Source organism: Amblyomma americanum, chromosome 1 (genome assembly GCF_052857255.1).
Source record: "Amblyomma americanum isolate KBUSLIRL-KWMA chromosome 1, ASM5285725v1, whole genome shotgun sequence".
In the NCBI taxonomy this organism is placed as follows: Eukaryota; Metazoa; Arthropoda; class Arachnida; order Ixodida; family Ixodidae; genus Amblyomma; species Amblyomma americanum.
The window spans coordinates 52,221,230-52,236,766 of NC_135497.1; the positions used below are offsets into that span (position 1 = coordinate 52,221,230).

The 15,537-nt window shown below is 45.3% G+C and overlaps 1 protein-coding gene across 1 annotated transcript in view; it reads left to right on the forward strand.

Annotated features, from left to right (window-relative positions):
* LOC144112817 (zinc metalloproteinase-disintegrin-like protein F1) overlaps window positions 1-15,537 on the forward strand; it is a 61,910-nt gene that overhangs the window by 32,332 nt on the left and 14,041 nt on the right. Inside the window, exons 16-19 of the mRNA XM_077645632.1 lie at window positions 1,367-1,444; window positions 1,770-1,881; window positions 2,759-2,896; window positions 6,310-6,677. Of these exons, the coding sequence (XP_077501758.1) occupies window positions 1,367-1,444; window positions 1,770-1,881; window positions 2,759-2,896; window positions 6,310-6,677 (696 nt within the window). The remainder of the gene's footprint in view (window positions 1-1,366; window positions 1,445-1,769; window positions 1,882-2,758; window positions 2,897-6,309; window positions 6,678-15,537) is intronic.

Sequence of the window (15,537 nt, forward strand, 5' to 3'; positions counted from 1 at the left end):
CGCAGGTTACTGTCGCAGCATCCTTGGTTTGCATTCCCCATACCCCGCCCGCTTGCATGTTAGCGCATCCATGTAGTTCTCAGATGCTTCGCCTGCTTGCTCTAAGGCACTCTGAAGAAGCCGCTGCGTTTCTGCTCTTCATGTGGCGTCCTTGCGGGAATGACCGTTCATATGTAAATGCACTTTACTTTTTAATTTTAATGCTTCGCCCCTTTTAATTAAGGCAGTACAGAGAAAAACACCATGGCAGGCGACTGCGGTTGAATTGCAACTTTTCATGTCGCGTGCCCCCAGGTTTGGCCCAGTGGTATGTTTGCACACATGAAGCTGGTTGCTAAACGTACTATACAACTAGGATTTGCTAGAATTTTCAGTGCAGTTGCAGGGATCTGTGATATCCGGAATTTATTAACTGAAAGAAAAATAGTGAACTCTGTGGAACATTTTTAATGGCCGGGATTCTGTACTTGGAAACTGGGAGGGTATCAACAAGATTTTACTGTGTTTGTTCATCTTCTGTTTTGTCCTTGGAATTTTCACATTGAATTGTTTTCATTGTTTGGGTATCTTATCATGCTTTTATTCAACTGTCACAGAAATTTTTGTATTGACATGTACAGCGGTTTCATGTTATTAATTACCTTTGCATTTCATTCTAAAAGGTCCCACTATAGTGGTCAAATTTGGAACATCTTTCTGCCTCTGTCTCTCTTTTTAAGCATTTATCAAGCTTTCTATTTTTTTTTTTAAATTTGAACCTGACCGAAAAATGAGTTTACTTCTCTCACGAGAGAGGAAGAGGTAACTCACCTTAGTTTTTGTCAGTCTTCTGCCAGGGCGGTCAAAAAGCCGTTGGAGAATCTTGCTTAAATACTACTTCACCACTGTTCACTTGTGCAGCTTTGTATGTTGTGCAATTTCTATATGCAGTGGAACCCCACCATAGCAATTTTGCATATAGCAAAAACACTGGTATAGTCCAGTGAAACATTTCACCTTCCGTGGATGATTGTGCATTTTTTTCTTTTATTTTAATGGCAGCTTTAATAAACAAAGTTATACTTAAGAGTGTTCACCCATGCAGTGTACTCACGTAACGATGTCATCGCAGCACACGCACAATCTAGGACGCCTCGGAGCAACAAACACATAACAGCGTAATAGCAAGGCAAATTAATTTTGGTGGCAATAAAACGGTACCCTTTTACTGATACTGATATAGACACTGATATAGCAAATGTTTTTGCTGGGCCAAGCAACTTTACTATAGAATGGTCCTACTTACCATAGCATCTGTGTGGCCAAAGAGGAGCAGGTGGTGCCTAAATAACTGTGCAAACAAAAGCATTTTTTGGATACATTGCAGGCTTGTATGAACCAGAAGTGCGTCCCTCTTGAAAAAATCTATGGAGTCAAATGCCCTTATGACTGTTATAATAATGGGGTAAGTTGGCCTTTATCATTTTGTTAATTATCGTAGTCTGTTTTCATACTAGAGATAGGTTTTTATTATTCGTTCTTTCTATTTTCATTTTTATTATTTTTAGCAGCAGGCCTCTTTATTAAGGCCTCAATAAAGAGGCCCGCTGCTCGAAAGGATAGTGTCACAACATAAGGCCTAGCAACATGGAGCAAGCTGAGAAATTTGTCAAGCTATTTTTCTCAGCTTGAGAATATTTCTCAAGCTGAGAAATAAACTGCCATTAAAGCTCTATTTGTTATGGTGTTGCACAAATTGCTGGCAGCATGATGACCTGCTGGTTGTGCAGGTTTGCAACAGCCGTGGCAATTGCCATTGCATGGTGGGCTATGCTCCTCCATACTGCAATTACCCAGGACCCGGTGGGAGTTCAGACAGTGGCCCAGCTTCAGACCCATCAGGTACGTACTGATGTGTGCCAGTGGATAACTTGCGTGATAGTTGTACTGTAAAATGCTCATTGGAAGCGTGCTTTCAAAAGTGTTATAGAATCGTACAAAATTGTCTTTATTTTTCAGTTCAGCTTTCATACTCTTACTTGAATCTTGTTGTGGATGGTATGGACAGCTGTATTTTGGGAATATACAGTGGAATCTTTATGATACGATTGTTTCTGATAGGAAATTTTAGTATGATATAAGTCATAAAATTCCCTGTCCTGTTTAAAGCTCACATTGCCTTAATAATTGGGCTTTACTGAATTGCACACACACTTGAGGCTGTGCCATAATTACTGTGGGGGATACCAGCGATGCATTAATCAGCGTCTGGAAGGATGGTTGGCTGAGTGACGCAGGCTGCGTGAAGCTTAGAAAACCAAACATGAGCAGTTGGACTGTTTACGGAGATGGCACCGTCCGTCCGTAGTCACGCCTTCACTCCTACCATTGCACGCTATTGTCAGAGGTGCACGAGTGACTCTGCAGCATGGAATTCAGGTTCCGAGGAGGGCTATTTCAATCATCTCTTGCCACGCCAGTCATACCTGGATGCGTCTTCTCTTTGGGAGCCCGTTCAAATTAACTGATGCGAGACCCGTAGCATCGGAAGTAGCAAGTGTACGATGCCATAGACTTATATGGCTTTTGTTGGCCAGGACTGAGCCAGCACTTCAAATTATCCTGATTTCCAATTTAACTGGGGTCAAATTAGCAAGCTTTTACTGCATACGGAAAAATAGTTATGTATTTGCCGTACACACCATATTTATAAATTAAATCTATGTGTATTGATGAGCAGATAGACTAATGTATGTTTCACTCTGTTTTTTTCTTACAGCCGGTTACAGTTTTATGGTGTCCATGTACATAATTTTCCTCTGCATTGTGCCTCTGGCTGTGATCACCAGTTTCTCTATATACTACTTCCGACGTCACCTGAAGACATGGTGGATGACGAAAGCTCGCAAGGCAGCAAAAAGTATGCCAGATTTTTGTTATGTTGCAGTAGGCATGCAGTAACGAGTCTAATTAGTGAATACTTTTGCTTATGCTGCACACTTATAAGAGCATGTTTTGCACTTTCTTTGTATTTGGCTTTTGTGCCATGATATGTTGGGGTATATGGTCATTTATGCTCTTATCGGAAACATTGTGCCCAAATCCAATGTTAGCATACACAGGATATGTGTGCTAACACAGGATTTGGTTGCATGGTAAGTAGTGTACGTGCACAATATTTTTCCACACAATTGGTTCTTGTTGCTAATATTTTCAGCTGCAGCCTAGTGCGTTTGCGCTGGCTGTCTGCAACTGTATGCATGCTCCTTGGCTTTGACGAGTACGTCTCCTTTATGCTGCTAAACTTGGTCAAGGCCACTGTGGTAACTCAGTGGTTATGGGGCTCACTTGCTGACCTGAAAGATGCAGGTTCAATCCCGGCCACGGCACTCTTATTTCAATGGAGACGAATGCTAGAGGCCTGTATACAGTGTGATGGCAGTGCATATGAAAGAACCCCAGCTGGTTGAAATTATACACAGCCCTCCACCACGGTGTCCCCCATAGCCTGTCACTTTGGGACATTAAACCCCGTAAACCATAACCTATATGGGGTCAGATTGGGTTCCAAGTGTGTTGAGTTAAAGGGACACTAAAGACAAATTTCATCAATTTTAATGCAATAGTGTTAAGGAGCGTGTGTCACAGAAAAGCTGTCGTCGGCGTCTGTGGCGTCTGCATCGTTGGCCGTGAGCGAAAAATCCGCGAAAAATCTCTAGAGAAGAAACCTAAGGGGCAGGGCCACATAATTCACATGACCTTGTGGCATCATCACAGCCTGTCCACCGGACTGTGAGAAAACTGTCTACCATGGCAGGTGGCAGTTAAATTAATGATCGGTAGTGAGAGGTTGCTCGGTAAGAGCAACCTGGGTTGCAGAAGGCCCACCGGTGGTAGCAACTGCCATCTGCAGGTTTGTGGCACATCGCTTAACCACTGCACCACTGCGCCAGGAAAGATATGGGGACTCTCAGCAGTCTATGACTGTAAGTACAGAATGACCAATTCTGCATAAATGGGCATTAACCCATTAACGCTATCACGTCATATCCTTGAGGCAGAGCTTAAGTGTCCCCTCCAATTTTTTCCACTTCCACTTGGAAACCACAGTTCAGAGCATTCCCATGGCTTATGGAACCATTGAACTTGGTTTAGAGGACCTATTCCACTACATTTTATGTATGTTTAGACAAATTTTTCTCGAAAAGGGCACTTTCAAGGATACTGTTTGTATTTTTTGTGCTAATGGTGGCAAGGTTAATATTTTAGAACTTTACATTTAGCATGTTGGCAGTTGCTCCACCTGTGTCCCAGTAAAAAAACAAGTACCTTCTACCAGTGTTGCAGAAGCCCAGTGATCTCTAAAAGCTTCAGGGATAGCTTTGCTACTGCATGCTTCTCGGTTTGTAAATCGTCAGTAAATTTTTGACATCGTCGTTGATGTCACTGTGAAAGTTGTCGTAGTTAAGTATTAGTTTTTAATACAACAGAAGCCATCTGTTTGCTTTGACATGGTTATTGGGGCTTATCCAATAGCATGGTTCACTGGTTGCGTGCTCAAGCCAACGTGGCAAAGATGGCCATGCGATCTGTTTTGACGCAAGTAGTTCATTCAAGCACTGATATTGTTGAGAGGAGTCCTCTCAACTCTGCATTTTTAAAGAAGTTTAGAGTATGGCTGAATCGTGCAGTGCAATTTGACATAGGTTGTTCTAGAACATACCTCCACAGTCATAATTTATTGTACTGTCCTTTAGGAATCCGCCTTTTTTACAAGATATGGTGCTTTCTGGGAACTGGCAAAAAATTCGTCTGCTACTGGTTGAAAACAAACGCATGTGTGAGACGCAGGTGATATCCGGTTCCGCGAGTTGCCAGCTACGGTTGTGAGGTGGCAGGTGTGCTTTACAGCTGTAGTCTGTCGCATGCGCCTGTTACTAATATAAACTGCACATGCACAGGAGAAGCTGGAGGAGGAGTGGCACGCAGGTGCAGTGGCTGCGATAGTGTGTGCTGACGGGAGATGAATTCAGAGCACCTGGCAGCGTAACATGAATGCATGCTATGCATCACATAAACAATCCTGCAAAGCCAAGAATTGTTAGCAGGTGCACGTTAAATGCTTCAGATATGGTATATTGCGCCATTGTAAGCCAAGCCTTAAACTTGCAGCCCTCGCCGACTAAAAAGAAAAAGTTGACTCCAAATATAATCTGACACGTCCCGTCCTCCGCGGAATGGCATCGCGGTTTGCACAGTGCAAAGTAAAAAACGCGTAACGATGCAGTCTCAAGGCCAGGACTCTGAGGCAAATGGATGTCAAAGGCGGTCAAACGGTGCCCCATCCTGCCTTCCATGCTTGCATGTGGCTGGCTGACTAGCGGCAAACCGAGCCAACGATCCTGTGCTTTCGGAATCCTGCGCGATGTGCACGCTTCGGAGATTACCGGAAGCTAGCTCTCGTGTTGTTTATTGCTCATCAGGGAAAGTGGCAGCCAGCATGAGTGAGTCTGGTAAATGGTGCGCATTTCGAATTTTCATAGTGGAACTGATGTGCACATGAATTAACATTTTTTTTTTCACACATGGAGCTCCATGCATCATGCCAGGAATGGGCACTGGCCCGAGACACATACTACCCGTGGCTCGGCCATGACTACCTTAGACGCTGCAGATAGGTAGACTCCATCCCCCAATTTCATATCGCCATTTTTTGAAGAGAAAAAAGACGTGGACTTGTTCGCAGCAACGTGCAGACTTCTGTGCCTTGCATATGTAGCTCCACTGAGAGAACATACTTCCAACCTGTTGCAGCACTTTGGCCAATTCTCTTAAGTTCCTTGTTACATTATTGATGGAAGAGGTATTAGTAAATAATTACCAAAAAATCTAAAGCTCAGCAATGAACAGCTGAGCCAGAAACAAAAATTAGCCAGTATTGTACATGGTAGTGCTGCTGTAGGGAGTCATTATGGTGCATCTGTTTAGATGGTTGGACTGGGCCTGATTTCCTGCTGCTTTGACAGCCTTTTTTTTTTCTCAAATAAATAGTAGTGCCCTTTTAACAAAGACGAAGGTGAATTTAGCTCGCTGGAGCTTAGTTATTGATAACAATATATTGATAATTTTGCAGCAAAAAAAAAGAGCTCAGACTTGGAGTGCAATGGATGTACGAGTTGGCACTTTTCCAGTGTTAAAGTTGCAGGCTGTGGAAAGCTGGAGCACGGCGTAGTTCAGTTTGGATTCTGTTCGGTGTTCTTAAGTTAAAGTGAGGAGTTGTGCACTGGTGCATTGCTTGGACCGTGATGTGGACTGTGCCTCTTTCATTCTTCAGGAGCCGTGCCCAGCAGGTGGGCCTTGATCGGCGTGGGGGCCGCCCCCTGTCCAAGTTTAATATAGATGCCGAGGCCATCAAGGCACTCAACATTTCGGCTCCAGTGACCCAGCCCATGGTCCCACAGCAGCCGCTAGCACCAAGCGCGCCGCCAATGCCACCTTCGCAGCACCAAAAGCCACACCGCAGTGTCAGCCGTGAGCGTGGCAGTTTCCGTAATGTGGACATCTCGGGGCCAGTGCTGCAGAGCTCAAGCAACAGCCATGTGGCCCCGACACGGCCAGCGCCTGCCAGACCCGCACCTGCCCGGCCTGCCCCAGGGCGGCCCACGGGTGTCCAGAGGGCTCCTTCGTGTCCATCACAGGTCGGTGTGCTCGATTATTGTTCACGGGGCCCAATTTTACAAAACTTTGCCATTGGCTACGGACATCATGTGGGGTCTGGGGCTTAGTCAGGTGGCAGCAAACAGTATTGTTTTTTTTTGCTATTCTTTTATTTTTGGCAGCATAAGAGAATAAAATACAATGTAAATCGAGTTTTGTTGAGCAATTTTCAGAAACTGATTGAACAGAAGTAGCTCATAGTAAATGTAGCCTTAATCAGATATCTATAGAGGTTGGAGTTTTCTGTTTAAACCGAAAAGAAAACAATAAAAGTACACAGACTTCAATTTTCGAAATTCAGTTTTATAACCAAAAAAAGTTCAGTGTCCTTGACATGCATCCTTGACAAGGTAGGGGTGCTGTGAGACATAGTACCGTTGGACTAAGTAACGCAGTTGTGCATTTAGAGGCATTGTGCTGCTACCTTGCACACATTTGCAGACCAGGGTGCTGCATCCCCTTGCCAAATGTTGTTTGCTACTGTAGCACTGTTTATTCACTGTCATCACCTGCTTTGGGCAGTTACTTGGTTAAGTGGGTTCCTCTGCTGTGTGTAACGATACTGAAGCAGAATCATGCCTACACATCTCGAAAAATTATGTTCTGGCTATCGCAATGATTCAGCTGCAGTTCCATCACAGCAGTCAACACTAAGATCACGTGATACCTTGCGCCCTTGCTCAATCCAGGGCAATATCTCAACAAAAAACAGGAATTATAACTTTTTGGAAATAAACTTCCACTTGCGTTTTTGTGTGATTTCCTTCTTAACTTCTGTTTTTTTTTAATGGTGGAATTTCCTTCTATAAGCGCAGCTGTGTCCCAGACAACACTGAAATGTCCTGAGGACGTACTGAGGATATTTTTTGAACATATTCTTTATCCTAAGGACGTCCTCAAATGATCCTCAATAAGTTTTAGAGATCCTCGTGTCTGGTCTCAGGACAGCCTCAGAATGTCCTCAAAAGGACAATTCATGATGTTTTGAGTACATTCTGAGGAGGTTTTAGCTGGATGCTGGTGTGCTGTGTGTGGTGTGCTGTGCTGGCCTCTTTACATCTCTTTTGAGCTGCTGTATTCTGTGCTGCCTAACGAAATGTAAATGGAAAATTAGCAGTTGAATATGTGTAATTCAGTTCAAGCGCACTGTTCTTTATGTCGCTAGTGCAATAAGGGGCTGCAAATATGACTTTCAGTGTGGTTATAAGTGTACACATACTGAACATAGCTTACAATGCAACACTGCTCTTCAGCATAGGCAACTGTTATAAAAGTTAGTCACTATGACATGTATTCATGGGTTCATATGAGAATAAAATGACCGCATGCACTGAAGCACTGTTTTTCCATAGCAAAATAGTTCTGCTGCACGACCTAAAACATTAAGAAAAGAAAGACCTCCATTCAAAGTCTACATCAGTTGGGCTTAGTCCGAAAGTCACCTTTGTGCAAGACTTTTGTCGCTTTTGCCTCTTTTTTTCTTTAGCTCTTCATCCGAGTGGTGAAACCACACCTTCACAACATTATGATGTTGCACTGTTTGCCATCAGAAAAATTCTTCTTCATGGCCTGTGAAAAAATATCATAGCAGTTATATTTTTTCAATCAATTTATTTTCCCATCTAACAATACAGATGGAGGGGTTGTAGAAAAAATCTGCCAATGAGCAGCTTGACGAGTCTACAAACCTAATGTTCAGCAGGGAGGCAGAACTGAAACTTACATCAAAGAACCACCAAAGAACATACAAAACAGCAATGTGTACACAGAAGTAAATTTAAGCCATGTTTTTTAAATACAATGTGTGAAGTTCTCGGTGGAAGCAGGAAAACAAATCGAAATTAATGAGAGCATAAATGTTAAGAAGAGATGGAGGAGTGTAATGAACGCATTGTTTCCCTAGGTTCAGTCGAGTTGTCGGCACTATCCATTCCTCGCAATGTCTTGTTGGATAGCCTAATGCTTTGTTCCTTAGTTCAGCTAATTTCCATAGGTTGGTTGTATTGTTCCTAATTTGTGTTTTAAAGGTGACACTAAGGCAATATTTATACAGAACATGTACTTCTCTAGAACGGCTAAAGAAGGCTGCGCTCGGATGTCGGCACGATGAATTATATGCATGTCTGAGATACCTTTTTGGATTAAATAAATACGTTCAGGGTTAGTGAATGTTGTAGTGCCCCACACGTAACTGGAAATAATTTAAACGAGAATTGAAGATTGAGTTGTAAATTATCATTTTAGTTTGTGTAGGAAGGATATATTTTAAATGACCTATTGCACCAGTGATATGAGCAATTTTTTGTAACACATGATTAACATGATAGTCCCATGACATACTTGAGGAAAATATTAGCCCGAGACATTTGAACTGCTCCACTATTACAAGACGCTAGTTTAAAATAATATTTTGATGCGGTGGTATGAGTCCATTTTTCGGCCTGAATATGACCTCTTTAGTCTTACACTCGTTTATCTGCATTAAATTATCTGTGCACCAATCCTAGAGAGCTTTCATTGTGGTATTAATAATAATAATAATAATAATAATAACTTTATTTCCATCAGTGATGGAGGAGACTGCGAGTAAAAGTCGCTTTAGAGGCAAGCGACTTGACTAGAGCCCGCAGTCTCCTTTACAAGGCAAAGAGCGATTGAGCAGGAGATATACATAGCAATTGACCACATGTGAAATTTGCACAAAAAATAAACGCAAAAACACAAATTACACTGATAGATAAGGTCATGGATGTCATTACCAGCAAAAAATAGACCCATATCATCAGCATAGATGACAAACTTTGCATTGTGGCTAATATTGACAATATCATTTATGTAAATATTAAAACAGTAAAGGCCCCAGCGTACTCCCCTGCGGGGAACCACATAAAAGAGGTTTCGGTTCAGACTGCATGCCATTAATCAATACCACTTGCTGTCTAAATGGTAAATAAGAGTTCATTAATGATAGTGTTTTTCCTCAGATACCATAGCACTGCAATTTATTTAGCAAGATTTTGTGATTTACCAGGTCAAAAGCCTTCGAAAAATCCACTAAAACTCCAACCACAATGCCTTTGTTTTCGAGCTGTGTTATTATGTATTCTTGCAAATCCACACATTACTTATATAACGCATCTACACCATATATATCTGTGCCATAAGCATTCATGAGTATAGCAATCGCCTGTCAAACGTGATGCAGATATGAATGTTACTTAATGTGTGATTTACCTACTAAGCCCAAAAGAAGCATTGAGTTTAACCTATGGTCTGCAAACATGGGCATTTTCAGTTACCACTGAAAATGCCCATGTAACAGGGATGCCAGTGCACAGAAAAACCAAATCAATAATAGTAGCGTACTCAGGATCGCATGTGCAACATTAAGGCTGCAAAATTTCTTTTCTTGCCCTTTTGGCCCAGCCAAATTTACAACCACTTCTGGTGTCATGAAGGACTCTAGCATATTTCTAGTGGCCTGTGGTGCAGCCATTCCCCCAAGGCCATGCAGTTGCTGCACATAGAAAAAGAAAAATAACATTATTTCAAGCTGCGTCCAAAGTGCAAATGTCGACAAAGGTGAAAATAGTGCCTCACAAATCGTGTCTTCATGCCTTCATTTTTCCCTTTTTCTCCCATTTCTCACCTTTTTAAGCTGAGGCCCTTAACATGGAGCAATAAGGGGCCCAGACTTGTGTTGGGCAGTGAGCAGTGGGAAATTTGCATCTGCTGAGCCTCCTTCAGTATGACTTCTTGCTCTGATAGTCTGTTAGTGAGCTGATCAAGTGAATGCTTTGGTTTTAGAGCAGCCTTTTCAGAGTAGACATATGGTTCTTAAATGGGAACATGCTGCATGATTTCAATGGCCCCAGATGCTCAACATCGGATGCCAGATGGTATAGTCCATGTACATTGTGTGAAACGTGCTCCTTACCATAGAGGTATTTTGCTAAGCCTTTTACAAAATGACTCAAAAACCCCCCTGCGTACTGCACTTCACTTTGTGTGGCATTAGGCCTTGAAAGAATGGTAATAGCCGCATGCAAAACTTGTTTGCAGCATAGATTCCGCTAAAGGTCTCTTGTCTATCACACAGCTGGATTCCTTCCTCTTTTTGCGATGTTCTTGTCCCAATGCACTTCTGTTAGTTTTGTTTTTGTTTTGTTGCTTGCTCATAGTAGTGCTGCGTTGCATTTATTTATATAATCATGTATAGCCCTCCTGCTTGGTCTTCAGTGGCTGCAGTATGTTTAAATAAAATAAATATAAAATTTCCATACCTCGCTAATGGAAGAGGTGATAGTAGCACAAGCCCTCCATACAGCTAGAAGAAACGAAACTCTGCCCTTCCATAAATCTAGATCTGTAAGACTGTGTGGCTTTCGGTTAAATTCGCAAGGAACAAACTGTGCAGCCTTGACATTTCTCTCTCAGAGTTCCATGTGGACTTTGCTGCCAAGCCTTCTAGCTTTCGAAACACGGAACCACAACACAAGCAACTTGCGCACCACGTCTAGGCAAACGAAATGCAGGTCATCTGAAGGGACATCCCTCACAATGTCTATTGCACTACAATGGCACTTCCTCTACAATACTGCTACCAATATGTTACTGCTGCTGTGTCCTGTGCCTAAAACTATGGTCAGTTCGCAGCTCACTGCTAATGTTTGGGAAACAGACTCTTCCTTCAATGTGGGCGCCCTTAACAGTGCACTTCTTCCAACTGTAATAGCCTGTGTGGCTTTCTACGCATAAAAGTAATGCCTTTGCAGGCGCATTACACACCGTCTTTTAGTACGTATGTGCGAATAGGGGTTTTTTGGTTCAGAGCGAATAGTAATTCTCTGTGAATAATTTCAAAGCGAATATTTGGAATGCTTCGGGCACACAAAAAAAGGTTGAACAGCACGATAGGCATATTCGAAATAATGTATTTTTCAAACACACAAAGCTGTTATATACTTTTAAGCAATGACTCCACGAACACTTACTAGGCATACGCACCGCATGCCCAGCAGCCCAGCACCAGCCCACATCGTCGGAAAGGGCACCCGTCTCTGTTTCTCGTGCTTGCACTGTTGTGCTTGATTCGCGAATTTCACCCGGAGAAGCGCGGCTGCGTTCAAAAGCCAACACGGTGGCTCAACGGTTAAGGTGCTCGGCTGCTGACCCGAAAGACGCAGGCTCGATCCTCGCCGCAGCGGTCGAATTTCAGTACAGGCGAAATTCCAGAGGCCCGTGTACTGTGTGATGTCAGTGCACGTTAAAGAACCCCAGGTGGTCGAAATTTCCGGAGCCCTTCACTACGGTGTTTCTTGTAGCCTGAGTCGCGATGGGATGTTAAACCCCCATAAACCATAAACTAGCCATTTTTTTGCGAGTTCATTATATGCGAGTTCAACTGCAGTTAAGCCTTGAATGGAGTACTCTAGTTTTATTTAATGCTGGGGAGGCAGTGGATGCCTGTTAGCAGCCGCACCTGATCCCACTACCTCTGCATTGTTGCATTTATGGCAAAAGAGGAGTAAACGTTTGCCGGTGGTGTTCGTCCGGTGATTTCCAGAAACTGGATGCACCGCTTGAAGGCTTCTTGATGATATGACTTGCAGGCGAAGCGATTTAGTGAGAAACGAACTTTTATACAGGCTATTTACAGCTGGGTACAAACAAAAGTCAGTATACGGCCACAGCTATCCGCGGCCGGCCTAGCCGACCGCTTGCACAGAGGCGAGGGACACCGCGTCCCAACAGTCAAACTGGCGCGCCTTGCACCAGCTCTCAACGGTCACTCCCTCCGCACTTGGCCAGACCGAGCGCCTGCCAGCTAGGAGTCGCTAGAGACCAAAGCACACAGGCGCGGCTCCCTTCGCGGGTACACCCCGAAGATGCCCGCGCCCCTTTCCACACGTAAAAATAAACTTCTAACTGCGGCTCATCAGTTTTGACGAATAGGAAAGCTCAGAACTGATGTCAGCGTTTTCCCTTACCCACGAGTTCCTCCCTAGGTGGTCTCGCAATCCGCCAAGGGGACAGGGGTCCAAGGTCGAGGCCGGCAGATAGCCCCGCCATCCAGAGCGGCGAAGGAAACCGTAAGGACGAATGGGGAGACTAACCAAAAAGGCACGAGTTCCCTTCTAACGGCGTGCACCAAAGCAAAACAAAATAAAACAAAACCGGACGCGCAGCCTAGGTCACTGCCCTCTCGCGGAATATTCGCAACACATGTACAAAAAGATGCGACAGCGCGCCGAACCCTACACCTTCCCCCCAAGACTCGGCTAATCTATTCAGAGATAAGCCAAGACAACAAACAACAAAAAGGGTTCGGCAAGTGGCGGTTGAGTACCTCTGCACGAGCAAGCAACCGAAGCCTGCGAGACCGCATGCTGCGACCCTTCGTCACACACACAGATACATGCTACTAAGGTCCACAAAAATATAGACAAAAAAACACGCAAAGAAATCCCACACTTTCGTTCGATCGACGTGCGCCTTTCTTGAGTACAACGAGTACAGTTTGTTGTCCTAGTACGCAGTTCCCTGGTCCACTATCCCCAGCGGTCACTGCGGGACGTCAGCCAGTGCACTATCCCATCAAGCGTTGGGTATTCTAGACAAGGCATCTGCGTTAGCATGGTCGGTTCCTCTGCGACGTTCAATGGCAACATTGTAGCGTTGGAGCGCAAGAGCCCAGCGCGTAAGCTTTGCACTTTGAGGCACACTGCTCGTAAGAAAGGAGAGCGGATTGTGGTCAGTGATGACAGTCACGGGGGCGGCGAACACCCATGTCTCAAACTTTTTTAATGCCCAGATTACCCCGAATGCCTCCCTCTCGATTGCCGCCCACCGCATCTGCGATGGTGTGAACTTGCGACTGGCGAAGGCTATCGGCGCCTCAGTGCCGTTGTCAGAAAGCTGCGCTAAACAGGCACCTGCGTTAAACAGGCACCGGCTGCTACTGCCGACGCGTCTGTAAAAAGCAGATACGGCTTTCGCGGGTCCGGAGTGGTCAGTGAAACCGCCTCGCTTAGAGCTTTCTTCGGGGCTTTCAAGGCTTTGTCCGCGTCATCTGGCCACGGTATTTTGTTCGGCACGCCTTTTCCTGTCAGGTGTGTCAGTGGAAGAGCGATTTCTGCAAAATTGGGAACATAGCTACGGTAGTAGCCGCACAGCCCAAGGGTGCTCCTCAATTCTTTCTTTGTCTTAGGGGCTTGAATTCCTTCGATGGCCTCAATTTTCTCTTTGGCTGGGCCATGCCGGCCTGAGCCGACAACGTGCCCCAGGTAGCGGATTGAAGGCATCGCTACCTGGCACTTCTCCCAGCTAGCGTGCAGGCCTACCTCCTCCAGAGTGCAAAACACCCGCTTTAAATGATGGATATGCGCTTCTAGAGATTGGCTGAATACGGCGATATCGTCTAGATAGGCGCAAGCGTATTCTTCTTGCCCAGCTAGCAACTGGTTCATGTTCCTTTGGAAGGTTGCCGCTGTGTTCTTAAGACCGAAAGGCATCACCCGCCAGGCAAATTGACCTAGGTGCGAGATGAACGCTGTCGGAAGCTGAGAATCCTGAGTGAGTGGCAGCTGCCAATAGCCACGCCTGAGGTCCAGAAGTGTTATGAACCTCGCGGCTCCGACTCGCATGATCAGCTCCTGGGGGCAAACCATAGGAAATGCGTCCATCTCGGTCACCGCGTTCAGCGCTTGGTAGTCTATGCAAAGACGTACCGACCCGCCTTTTTTGGGAACGCACACGATCAGGTGTGCAAAAGAGCTTTTACAGGGGTAGATGAGGCCTTGTGCAAGGAGCTCATCAATTTGCCTCGTTACTTCGTCTTTTAAAGCCTCTGGGATCCTATAAGGATGGCCTCGCCTTGGAGTTGCCCCCTCCGCGAGCTTTATGCTGTGCTTGCCCACGCGCGCGATTGACGGTTCGTTCGCAAATAATGCCTGGTGCTGCTCGAACGTGGCGTGCACCAGCTCCGCTGCATCCCTGTCTAAGTGGCTTGTTTTATCCGGCGTAGGCATTACCCAGTCCTTCGGGACGTTGCTTGCGTGCGGGGTATATTCGATTTCTCCAAAATCGCAGTCGTCATCAAATATGACGCTCGCCGAACCTACCTTCCCGACGTAAGGGCGTAGCTTATTTGCATGTACTAGCATGCGGTGACCGTCACTCATCTGCACATAGTACGAGTGCTCGCGGTACCTTTTTGTCACCGCCGCCGGCCCTAGCCACTTCGGGTACATTTTCTCTGGCCTCTTGTCATCAAAGACGAGGACCGCCTCACCTTCCCGAAAGGTTTTTACCATTGCGTGCTTGTTGTAGTGCGACGAGTACGCCTCTTGCTGTTTTCTAGTCGTTAGCTCCGCAATGTCTGCCGCGATCTCGAGCTGTGCTTTCAAATTTTTCAAATACTCAGCGGGAGCACTCGCTAGCTCCCTGGGTACCTCAATGTCTCCTGCCCAGCTTTGCTTCAGGATACCGAGTGGTCCTACTGGGTCTCGGCCGTAAAGCATTCGGAAGGGTGACACGCCAGTGGTGTCGTGTGGCACCGCCCTATAGGCCCAAAGAAGAAAGGGAATGAACTTGTCCCAGTTTTTCGGTTCATTTTCAGTTACGTGTGAGAGCATGGTCTTAAAGACTCTGTTCCACCTCTCCACCGCCCCATTGCTCTCCGGATGATTGGGAGCAGAAAAGCGCGGGGTACAGCCGAGTCTTTCGAGGAACTCCTTCGTAAGTGCGGCTGTGAAATTGGTGCCACAGTCCGAACACACCACCTCGGGAACCCCAGTCCGGCTAAACACCGAAAGCAGCGCGTCGCAGGTTGCCCTGGCG